This window comes from Hemitrygon akajei, chromosome 2 (genome assembly GCF_048418815.1).
Source record: "Hemitrygon akajei chromosome 2, sHemAka1.3, whole genome shotgun sequence".
Taxonomy (NCBI): domain Eukaryota; kingdom Metazoa; phylum Chordata; class Chondrichthyes; order Myliobatiformes; family Dasyatidae; genus Hemitrygon; species Hemitrygon akajei.
Genome location: NC_133125.1, coordinates 141,438,891 through 141,451,496, shown reverse-complemented (window position 1 = coordinate 141,451,496; position 12,606 = coordinate 141,438,891). Strand labels below are relative to the sequence as shown.

The window sequence follows — 12,606 nt, the reverse complement described above, 5'->3', positions numbered from 1 at the left end:
CTCAGCAGGTCAGGCAACTTCTATAGAGGGGAATAAACAAAGTTCAAAGTAAATTTATTATCAAAGAATATATATGTTGCCATATTCAACCTAGAAATTCATTTTCTTGCAGACATTCTCAATAAATCCAAAACCCGTAACAGAATCAATGAAAGACTGCACCAACAGGGCTGACAACCAGTATGCAGAAGACAACAAACAGCACAAAAAGAGAGAGAAAGGGGAGGGGGAAGGAAGGAGGGAGGGAGGGAGGGAAGGACGAAGGGGAGCTGGAGGCAGAGGGGGAGGGTGGGAAGGGAGAGGAGGGAGAGAAGGGAAAGGGAGTGGGGAGGAGGGGAGGGAGTAAACAGGGAAAGGGAGAGGAGGGAAGGTATGGATGTCATGCTGAATCTTTGCAAACTTCGAAGGAAGTAGAGGTGCTGCTGTGCTTTCTTCATAATTGGCACTTATGTGCTGGGCCCAGGGCAGATCCTCTGAAGTGATAACACCAAGGAATTTAAATTTTAAATTAGTACTCGTCCAGGTACCAGGGCTGATGCTTTCCATGGGTTCACCCTCCTGAAGGGTGTGAGAGTTTGTGATGTTTTTTCCATGTTTTAACATTTCAGTACTGCCTGAAATGTCAACTGCTTATTCTTCTCCATTCAGGGGTTCCCAACCTTTTTTATGCCATGGACCCTGACCAATAAACAAGGGGTCTGTGGATTCCAGGTTGGGAACCTGTGCTAGATGTTGCCTGACTTACTAAGTTCCTACAGCATTTTGTATGTATTGTTAACACATACAGATTTTCACAGCCAAAGTCAGATTTAAGAATGCCGTGCACTCAATAAATCAGGACACTTGATTCCTGGATTAGTGAACAAGGATCAGATAGTTAAATTGATAAACTGGTAAATTAAATTGGTTTATTAATTTCACCTGTACAGAGTTACAGTAAAAACATTGTCTTACATTGTCCCTGCAGATCACTTATTTACAACAGTGCATTAAGGTAGAACAAAGGAAAACGATGGCGGAATGCAAAATAAAGTGTCACATTTACAAAGAAAATGCAGTGCAGACAGATAATAATGTGCAAGACCATAGAAAGAAGTAGATAGAGGTTAAGAGCCTATTTTACATGCTCAGGGCAAGTTTAATGGTCTTATTACAGCAGGAAAGAATCTGTCCTTGAGCCTGGTGATACATGCTTTTGCATCTTTTGTCTGATGAGAGGGGGGGATAACAGAGAATGTCCAGGGTAAGAAGAGTTTTTGAATATGTTGTCTACTTTACTGAGACAGTGAGAAGCACAGTCAGTGCCCATAGAGGAGCTCTTAAAAAAAGTTGTTTCTTAAAGGTGATAATTTTGAGTAAAATTCTGATAATCCATCAGGCTCAGTGGTAGAAGATTTTCTGAAGTATTGGGTATTACCCTTATTACTACTCTGAAACATTTATTTCATTTTTCTTTTTACATATTACACAGTAATAAATTTTCAAGTGAACTGTTTGAGTTTAAGGGGAACAGGGGACTCCGGCTCCAACCGCAAATCTACCTACAATTCTGTCTCCTAGCACACTGAATCCAAGTTTTGACTGCAACAACATATCCTGACAACTGCCTCTGATCACATATGTATCTTGCACTCTGGCATCCGTGCCTCACATTCTTAACTAAAGAGTTAGAGGCCAAACATCAGGATTTCCAAACAACTAGATGGTGGATTATCTTTTTATATTTTAGTTTTTATTTCGCAAGGGAACATCTAGGATCTGCCTTCCCTTTAACTTTGTTCCTCCACATAATCATCTCCAAATTTCAAATCTTGTTCCTCCTTCACACTCTTCTGGAAAGAAATTCTGTACAGCAGTTGGATAATTTTGCACTCTTTGAGGAATTTCTGGCCTCTTTCTCTAGGTGCTTTTCCAATCTTTCCCCACTTGTTCTTTCATTTCAGAGAAATGGGCAACACAAATGTATTTCTAACCACCTCTCATCCAAATTCAGATCAGAATTTGCCTTAGTTTTCTGCCGTAATGTATACCTTTATGGGAATTAACAATGTAACAAAAGATTTACTTACAACATATTTAACAGAATAGGTATAAGCAATACTAATTTTCCCTTTAAGTTCATTAGGGATGCCCAAGGGTGGTCCTGCACATTCTGGTTTATTGGTCTGTGCATTCTTGAAGCTGTTGAGAAACAAAATTATGGAACAGTAATTAAAAATGAGCAATTTCTTACCATGAATATTAAATTCAAAAAGTTAAATAAATTATAATAATTAGCAACTAATTTTCTATCCTGTTACTTTTAAAAGCCGAGTAACTTACAAAGATAACCAAAAACAGATCATAATTGCATTCTGGAATAAATGTGTTTGATCCAAACCAACATCTACACTATCCCTGTGGTCTCAGCACCCAATGATTCCAAAGCCTGTTTCTTCAGCTCTCCCACAAATCCTATATTGCTCAAAGTCCCTTCCCAACAGCCCCAGACATCACTGGGAAGCTTATAAAGAAGGGTGGCAACTTCCTTCAGACAAATGGGTCTGTGGCAGTGTAAAGCTGGAGTGATACACTTATATCCATTATCTGGGCTCAGTGACTCAATGGTGAGTCACTGAGTTCAGAAGTATACTGAGAGGTTATCCATATAGTTTCTATGAACTTAGAGAACAGAATTCACAATGAAAATAAAGGTTTAGATAATAGTGGTTAAATGTATTTTATGAGCAGACACCATATTTTCAGGGTAAACTTGAAGCTTTCAAAGTTGCTGGCTAAGATTCTTGCTATAATTTCAAAGTGCTATCTCATTGGGAGATCCCTAAAGCCCCAGAACTTGAATGGCAGAGGTAAACAAAACCCAGCATAAAATATTTTTCTGCCCACATCTCCCCTGAAAAGTCTATAACTGATAAGTTCAGCACAGGGATTTTCCATTAGAAATACAAAGGAATTTATTTTGGAAATTTTCAAGCACTCAAATGCATGATAATTAACATGTTCAAGATAGTCTGATACCATTCAGCATTAGGCTTATCTTTAAATATCTGCATACCTTTTTGGCTCGAGTTTAGCAGCCACAAGTCTTGATCCAGATTTCTCAGCTTCACTGTGGTAATATATCGTGATATCCACATGATTGAAGATATAGTAAGTGTCCTTCGCATTGAAGGAAGTCTATAGAATGGAGGTAAAAAGTAAATCATATAATTAATTATACCTGGTAACACAACTTATCTAACTGCATGTTTTCAGTTTGTTAGAATTTAGCTCTCTTGAAAAAAATATACAAGTATCTAAGTGCCTTACCTCTGTCATTTAATTGAAAATAGTTTCTAAATTTCAACAGCAAACCAATAATTACAATGCTAGCATAATTGTGCAGAACTTACTGCTGCTTCCTTGCAGTTCCACAGGCCCAGATTCAATCCTAACCTCAGATGCTGTGTGGAGCTCGCACTATCTATCCTGACCATGAATTTTCCCTCACACCCAAAGACAAGCTGATAGCTGCTAGTTACCTGTTAGTGTAGGTAAGTGGCAAAAGAATTGCAGAGGAAATTGATAGGTATGTGGGAAAGTAAGTTGCAGAGTGATAGGAAAATAAAATAAGGAGAATGGTACTGCTGGGAACGTTCTGCTGACATGAACCTAATGAGCCAAATTATCTCCCCCTCTGTCATAACAAGTAAACACAAATTTAAACATCACACCATTAAATAGTAGTTTTATAAAAATAAATGCATCTGTGGAGAAAAAAGGTATATCTCCTTCTAATATAAACATATACATGAAATATTTTAATATGACAATAGACAATAGATGTAGGAGTAGGCCTTTTGGCCCTTTGCGCCAGTACTGCCATTCGACGTGATCATGGCTGATCATCCACAATCAGCACCCCGTTCCTGCCTTCTCCCCATATCCCTTGAGTCCGCTATCTTTAAGAGATCTATCTAACTCTTTCTTGAAAGCATCTAGAGAATTGGCCTCCACTGCCTTCTGAGGCAGAGCATTCCATAGATCCATAACTCTCTGGGTGAAAATGTTTTTCCTCAACTCTGTTCTAAATGGCCTACCCCTTATTCTTAAACTGTGGCCTCTGGTTCTGGACTCCCCCAGCATCGGGGACATGTTTCCTGCCTCCAGCGTGTCTAATCCCTTAATAATCTTATATGTTTCAATCAGATCCCCTCTCATCCTTCTAAATTCCAGTGTATACAAGCCCAGTCGCTCCAATCTTTCAACATATGACAGTCCCGCCATCCTGGGAATCAACCTCGTGAACCTATGCTGTACTCCCTCAATAGCAAGAATGTCCTTCCTCAAATTTGGAGACCAAAACTGAACACAATTCTCCAGGTGTGGTCTCACCAGGGCCCTGTACAACTGCAGAAGGACCTCTTTACTCCTATATTCAACTCCCCTTGGTATGACCACTAGCTTTAACACAGAGGACAAAACTGACCCTTAGCTCCTGTTGCTAGATCCCAGTTGCAAACCTAAGAAGTGGTCCAAATAGAATAAATGCATGGTAGGAATTATCTGCTATTCAAAGGTATCAGAAACTAAATCTGACAGTTGAAAATTGATAGCTGCACTTAAACTGGACCAAGAGAACTCTAGGTCCAATTTATGCACAGCCCACTGTTAAGTCTAATTCATAGCAGCTGGGAAACAAAAATTTGGCTTTGACCCTTAAATTAAGATTCCTAGTTCTTGTTCACATGCACAGTCTGCAGAAACAAGACAGGTCAAAGCTTTCATCTACTTCACTCTCCTCTTCTTCCAACAGCAGACTAATTTTGAATGTGCCAAACTTTACAGAAACATTTATATCATTGCTTTTAGTAAATTAAAATCAAAAAATAAAGCAGATTTCAAATTAGTGATAAATTATGATCTGCATTAATGCAGGCAGATTCGAGAAGTTAGTTTTATGTTTAAGGAATTTTTATAATATTTTCCCCAAGCACTTATTTTGGTTTTCAAGGAAATACAAGTGTAGGTGATGGACAGCTTCGATCTCTGCTGTACACTTGTGTACTAAACTATACTGTGCTTTAATCTTTGGTCAAGAATTTGTACTAAAATGATATTAAGGTCAGCTTTCAAATATTCAATATATGGGCAAACTTACGTTAATGATACAAGCATCTTTTGGGCGGCCAACCTTTGTTATATAGCAACCAATAGGAAATCCCGGATTACAGAACTTCTGCCCTTCTTCCACATCATAACACCATGTAACAGGCATATTATCAATGATCCTACAAAGGTAAATTATGCATATTGATATAAATTGTCCATTATGTGTATCAATAAACAGACACCTGTAAACGTTTGTTTACATATTTACCTGCAGTATTAAAACAAATTATTTTATTGTTTGATTATTCTTACATTAAATATTTCCATAATTTTACCAGCAATTCTCTTATGTTCTTAGGAACAACAGGACCCAACTCTCCTTTGGCATCATAGGAAAGAATGGACTTACTTCCTTTCTACATTGCTCCCCATCGTTTCCTTTCCCAACAGTTCTTGCATGGAAAAAAATGGTTTTGGAGGGATCCTTTGGCTGCCTGTCTTTCTTTTGTATCTGCTTGATTTCTAGACTTATGTGAGAATTGCATGCACACAGGTCACACTTGCCTCTTAAACAATGTCATTTTGTTTAGCGACTTATCATCTAAAAAAAAATATTTTCAACAATGACATTTGTGTTTTTCACGATAATCTCTTTCATCATTTCAAATTGCATAAATGTTTAATTGTTTCAGTCACTGAATGTATTGTCTGCTTTTGTCTTCTTACTTTTCCCTTTAAGACAGTGGTTCAGACTCAGTTGGAATCCAAGATCACCTCTCGCTCATGTAACGTACCCGTGACACGTGACAGTGGTGTACTTGTCACGTGACTGGTGTTGAAGCTATACTGGACTTGAGGTAATGGTCGTGATGGTGGAGTGATGTCATTTTCCCGCCAGTAGAGGTCATATGACAATTTTTTTTTACAGGGTATAAAAGGAGGATCCCTCCCTGTGAGGAGGGGCAGTTCGTGGCTGGATTTGCCATGTTGACTTCATGCCACTGCGTGATTTAATGTTATGACGCAGTTTAGTTGAAAGATGAAGTTTTATTTAATGCCTAAAGTTTAAAAGGTCATTGCCAGCAGTTTCTTTATAATACTGCTAGTTGAGAATTAGTGGAGAATGAAGATTGGAGTTCGGGAGTTAGAAGATCGAGGAGAATCAATTTCGACGGTGAAACAGGTTCGACCTTGTTTGATCCTCATTCGGAAGGAATTCGTTGACTGTCCCCGTGTTAATCCCTGTGAATAGCAGAAAGGATTGGGAACAGTTTTGTAAAGGAAAGGTCAGTGCCTTCAAGCCGTTACATTTCACCTTCGTAAAATTCTTCGTGGGAAAAGTAGTTCGACTGGGAATTGCAACAACACGACGTGAAATAGAATTTAAATCGTCTTAAAAAGTCTCTCCCTTAAATGGACTGTGAGCATTTTGAACTTTTGCAATACTACTTTGAAGAACTGTTTTTGCAACATCGCTTTAAGAACTGTTTAAGCTGCCACACAGCAGCTGATTTCCGGCTGCGTTAGTGATTTGTTTACTTTTGGGGGGGTTTATTTTCAGTGTTTAATAAACGTGTTATTTGTTATAAAAACCCCTGCCTCACTCATATATTTATTGTTGCTTGAATCCGTAACACTCAACACTCTGGAACCCAGTAGAAATCAATACCTTATAATCTAAAGTACCGTAAGAACTCTAGACATTTTTCAGATGTAATGACGATGGTCCACTAATGCAACTTAGAATCTGCCTGACTCCTGTGATATATTAATTAATGCAATATACTGTAACTATTGAAAAAAGCATACCATGCTGAAATAAACACCCAGTAATAGCTTATGCAGGTAGGGTAGCATTTGATAAGTTAAAATGAGCTGATCTGTGGGTAGGACTGATGCCCTATCAAGATCATGGCTCAACCTTGGATAGCCTCTTGAAATCTGGCCTGCTATTTGTCCACCTCCCAAAGCCAGAGGTCTGGGAGTCTTCTCACCATCAGCTTCACTGCCTGGGCTAAGGACCAAGTGGCTAACTTGCCATCAGCCCTATTCCCTGGACTAGGCCTAGAACCTAACTCATCATCATCTCATCCCAGCACATATGCATTCCACTAAAACCCTCAACAAGAGCACAGAAACTCAAGAACAGCAGTAAGCCACCAGGGCTTGCAAGCCTGCCACACTATTCTATATGATCATGACTGACCCATTTCAGACCCTTAGCACTCTTCAGTTGCAATTTATCAGAGCCCATTATTCCCTGATCTTACCAAAAACTGCTCCTCTCATTTTTAAATACCTCCAGTGAACTCCACAATACCCTGGAGTGGACAACTTCAGATTCACCACTTTTTGCAGGAAGGAATTCTGATGCACTTCGATTTTAACTGTCTCCTCACTGGTGACTCGCTCATTCATGGAAATATCTCAGTATCAATCCTGTCATACTGCCTGAGAATATGTTTAAGTAAGATCACCACCCATTCTTCTAAACTCAAAGAACATGGTTCTAATTTTTATTAAGCTGTTCATTGTAAAACACTCTCAGGAATTAGCTAAGCTCTTCAAGTCTGCCTCCAATGCTGGTATATTCCTCTTGATGAGTTTTTTAAGATTGCACTTTAGCAAAATTTACTGCACAAAGGATTTATAATTCGCCTTAAATGTAACTTTTCACGTGACTTACTTTGGGAACCTACTTACAATTATTTTTATAAGACCGTTCCTACCACTAGATGATGTACATAAAAACACCAATAAAGTGAATAATATTGAGATGTAAAGCTGACATTTTATCAAAATTTCCTTGTTTGTTTATTTTACTTAGCAAGACATTTACAGTGGAAGGTTCAAGCTCCACGCTGAGAACTGTGCACAGAAACTAAGATGGCATCTGCCTATCTGATGAAATGTTTAACATGCTGCATGAGAGCTCACTGCATCATCTGCATGTTTTCATGCTCTTCACTTCAAGTCAAGTTTCTTGTCATTTAACTATATACATGTATACCATCAAAAAAGATGTTTTTTCTGAACCAGGGCATAAAGCACTGTCGTACACATAACTCATGTAATACGCAATAATTTATGAAAGTAAGGATAAAAAATATACAGATGAATTACACATAAACAAACTAAAGTGCATAGATTAAATATTGTAAGGTACAGAACAGATTAACCAGTAACACATTGAATGCAGTGTGGCAGAGAGTTCAGAAGCTTAACGGCCTGAGGGAAGAAACCATTTCCCATCCTGACCGTTCTTGTTTTTATGCACTGGAGTCTCTTGTTTGATGGTAGAAAGTTAAAGAGGAGGCTGGATGGATGGGTGGTATCTTTCATAATACTAAGGGCCCTGCATTCTCAACACTCCTGATTAATGTCCCTAATGCATGGAAGGGAGACCCGATGATCTTCTCAGCCGTTCTCACAATCTTTTGTAGGGACTTCTGTCTGATGCTCGGCTGCTCCCATACTAGATGGAGATGCAACTTGTCAGGATGCTCTCAGTGCTGCTCCTATAAAACCCAGTAAAGATAGTGGGGAGGAAGAAGCCTCAGTCTCCTTAGGAAGTGGAGAAGCTGATGTGCCTTCTTGTTCAGGGAGGTGATATTAAGGGACCTGGTGAGGTCATCTGTGACATGAACTCCCAGGAACTTGGTGCACTTAATTCCATGGAGAAGCCATGTATTCACAGAGGGGGACCTCTGCACCTTCATGAAGTCCACAATGTTTTCCCTGGTCTTTTCACATGCACACTTAGGTTGTTCTCACACTAATCCACCAACCACTCCGCTTCCTCTCATCAGTGCTGTGTCATCTGCAAATGTGATGACACGATTTGAGCTGAATCCTGCGACACAGTCATGCATCAGCAGTGTGAACAGCAGCAGGCAGAGCACACTGGCCTTGGGAATGCCAGTGCTCAGCGTAATGGCAGTAGAGACGTTGCTACCCATACAGATTGACTGTTGTCTTTCTGTTAAGAAGTTCAGGATCCAGTTGCAGAGGAAGGTGTTCAGACCCAGCGAGGACAGTTTCCCCACCAGTTTCACAGGCAGGTCCACTGATATACTATACCTACTCTGAAGTATTCTGATTGTATAAAGCAATCATATACCTACCAGGAAGGAAAACTCATATGCAAAGTAGGGCTGTCTAACAAACAACAGATGTTTCATCCCACCCCACCCTATTTTTGTCAACGATATGTGGCCAACTATGTGAAAGCAGATGACTAATTTAATTGGAACTGTATGCAGAACTGTGAAATTGTATGAATAAACATGAGATATTCTGCAGATGCTGGCATCCCAGAGCAACCAACACACAACAAAGTACCTGAAGAACTCAGCCGATCAGGCAGCATCTACAGAGAAGAATAAACAGCCAATGTTTCATCCTGAGACCCTTCATCAGGACAAGAAAAGAAGGAGCTAGAAGACAGAATAAGAAGGTGGGAGTGGGGGGGGGGAGGGAGGGAGTACAAGCTGGCAAGTGATAGGTGAAGTCAGATGAAAGGTAATGTGGGTGGGGGAGGGCGAACAATGAAGTAAGTGGCTGGGAGGGGATAGGTGGAAGAGGTAAAGGACTGAAGAGGAAGAAATCTAATAGGAGAGGACTCACGAAGGATCTCAGCTTGAAACAGCGACTGTTTATTCCTCTCCATAGATGTCGCCTGACCTGCTGTGTTCCTTCAGCATTTTGTGTGTTGCTCTGAACGACTATGAATATAGCTTTTCTCCAGAATGTTTATAAAAACAAATGTAGCTTACTATAAACTAATAGTGCTTCTAATTACTCACCAATGATGTTGATAGTTTAAATGCATGCCATTTTTTAAAAACGCCAACTTTGATTTGTCCTCTGTTTTCTGAACGTCATATTCTTTTGTGCATACATGCTTACACACCTCGTTCTTCTTGAAGTGAAACTGTAATTCAACATATCACCACTCAGTTTGTTTTTAAAGCACAAATCAATGAGTATTCCTTATATTAATTGTAACAGCTCACAAAGTCAAATTAAAGTGTAATTGATCATTTCAGACCATAGTTCCTTCACCAACTTTATGTTAATTATTGGATTTATGGGTGGAGTTTTGGAAATTTGCCACTATATAAGGAAACAATTAAGAGACCGATCAGATGCAATAATGCAAGAGCAAAGATTATAAACTTCACAATCTTTATTACATCTTAGTCAATTTTATGTATAATACAGCACAAGAGGGTTTGTATTCATACCATTAACTTTAGAGGAAAAGTTCTGCCCTACAGTATCTGTGGCCAGTTTACTACTATCCAACATTGGAGTCCATAAAAATAAACACATGAAAACAAGATCAATAACCAAGATTATAATCACCTGTCCAAACATCTCCTCCTCTGGTTTGCTTGCCAATATGCGTCTGATTACAATCTTCTGAGATGTCTCAGATGGTCAAGTTAAAAACCACCATATAATTGTAAACTGCTGGTGTTATATTGCACAGAATCAAGAAAGAATAAGGAAATGAATAGGAATTGGGAGAAGTGAGAAGCTGGAGAAATAAGAAAACAAAGTGAAATGGATGAAATTGAGAAGCAGAATACTAAAATGAGAGAAATCAATATTTATGTAATTCATGATTAATACTGAATCAACCTTTCTCATGGCACTCAACAGAGAGAGAATATGCAACATGAAAAAGACTGCAATATATTAGTGTTGTACTAGTAAAAAGGAAAACAAAGTGAAAAAGCATTGATCAAGTGTGACAAAACAGTTTGAAAGAGATTAAAAACCAATAAACTGCAGATACTGGGAACTGGTTGTTGGCCCAAAACTTTATCACTGTGCCAGTACCACTGATGCCAGTATCTTCTATTTATTTTACAATTTGATAATGAGCCAAGTTATTGATTCAAGCTGACCAGCAGTATGTGACAACACTGTGATGTGCATTACAAGATTAAACTAAATTCATGCCATAACTAATTTTTCACTGTAGCTTTAAAACACTGCTGATTTTAAAATAAAGTTAAGCTTTAAAGGATGCCTTGATCTCATCCTTTTCCACCAAACATCCAAAAAGCAAAGTTTTGTAAAATAGAAAATAACTTCAGTGGACTATGAATGACTATGCAAACTGTAACAGCAGTGACCACCCAATGGAAAGGAATGACTCTGTGCAGATTTGCTTCTTCTTCTAAAGTTTAATGGCGATAATCAGACCAACATGAAATGCATTACCAGCACCTACCGAGTTGAAGTGTGGAGCAGAGATAGGAAGTAGACCCACTAAATTCCCCACTCTAAAAAAATTTGAATAATATCAGTAAGTCTAACGCTTTTCAGAAAGTCAAATACACACTGCATATAGGGTCTTGAAAAGTATTCAGCTCCCAACCCTTTGTTCATATAAATGAGTATTACAACCAGGGAATTTGATTGATTTAACTGAGAATTTTTATTTGTGAATCACGTGTTCCTTCTTTCACATTAAAGGCCTAAAAGCACGGAAAATCGTAAAGCACGAAAAACTAAAATTTCAAAAACTGAAATGTCAGCACTTCAAAACTAAATCCCCTTTGCTCAGTACTAAGTTGAACCACCTCTTGCAGCTATTACAGCCAGTAGTCTTTTGGGGTAAGTCTCTGTTAGTTTTGCACAATATTTGCCCATTTCTCCCTGTAAAATTGCTCAAGCTGTGCCAAGTTAGTTGGGGAGAGGCAGTGGACAGCAGCCTTGAGATCTTGCCAGAGATGTTTGATCAGGTTAAGGTCAGGACTATGAATGGGCCACTCAAGAACATCAATCTCCTTCATCTGAAGTCACTCCATGGTTATTCTGGCATGGGTTGCTGTCCTGCTGTAAGATGAACTTCCTCTCCAATTTAAGCTTTCTGATAGAGGCTAGCAGGTTTTTATTAAGGATCAAAATTCAAAGTACATTTATTATCAAAGTATGTATAAATTATACAACCTTGAGATTCGTCTCCTTACAGGCAGCCACAAAACAAGAAACCCAATAGACCCAATACTCAGAGAGAGAAAAACACAAATCATGTAAACAATAAAAGTTAAGTAACAGCATACAGGACTAAAGCGAGTCCACAGACATGAAGCCTGGAGCAGCGTTATCAGGCCCAAAGGTTCAGCCTGTTTACCCACACAGTGGAGCAAAACAGAGCTCACAGACACAAAGCCCAGAGCAGCCTCATAGCCTCAGCCTCAGTGCCATGGCAAGTGCAGTAAACGTTTCAATCCATTTATATTTCCAAACATTGGTTCATCCCTCGCACTAGAACCATCGCTTCGATATGCTATGAGCCCAGAATCCACTGGCATGTTCCAAATCGGTCCAGCACTTAGATCAATCAAACCTTGCTCTCTGTTTAGGTGGACAGCTCTGAAACTCCTCAGCTTCACATGCCCCGACTCTGTCTTGACTATGTCTGGACATCACTCCGACCATTTCTCCTCAAACATGCACGGACTCTTCATTGTTTGCAGTTATCATTTACCACAATTT

The 12,606-nt window shown here is 39.1% G+C and overlaps 1 protein-coding gene across 1 annotated transcript in view; it reads right to left on the bottom strand.

The window, feature by feature from the left end:
• tm9sf2 (transmembrane 9 superfamily member 2) overlaps positions 1–12,606 on the bottom strand; it is a 57,919-nt gene that overhangs the window by 31,253 nt on the left and 14,060 nt on the right. Inside the window, exons 4-7 of the mRNA XM_073028671.1 lie at positions 9,897–10,024; positions 5,141–5,270; positions 3,056–3,177; positions 2,070–2,181 (exon numbers count right to left, since the gene is read on the bottom strand). Of these exons, the coding sequence (XP_072884772.1) occupies positions 2,070–2,181; positions 3,056–3,177; positions 5,141–5,270; positions 9,897–10,024 (492 nt within the window). The remainder of the gene's footprint in view (positions 1–2,069; positions 2,182–3,055; positions 3,178–5,140; positions 5,271–9,896; positions 10,025–12,606) is intronic.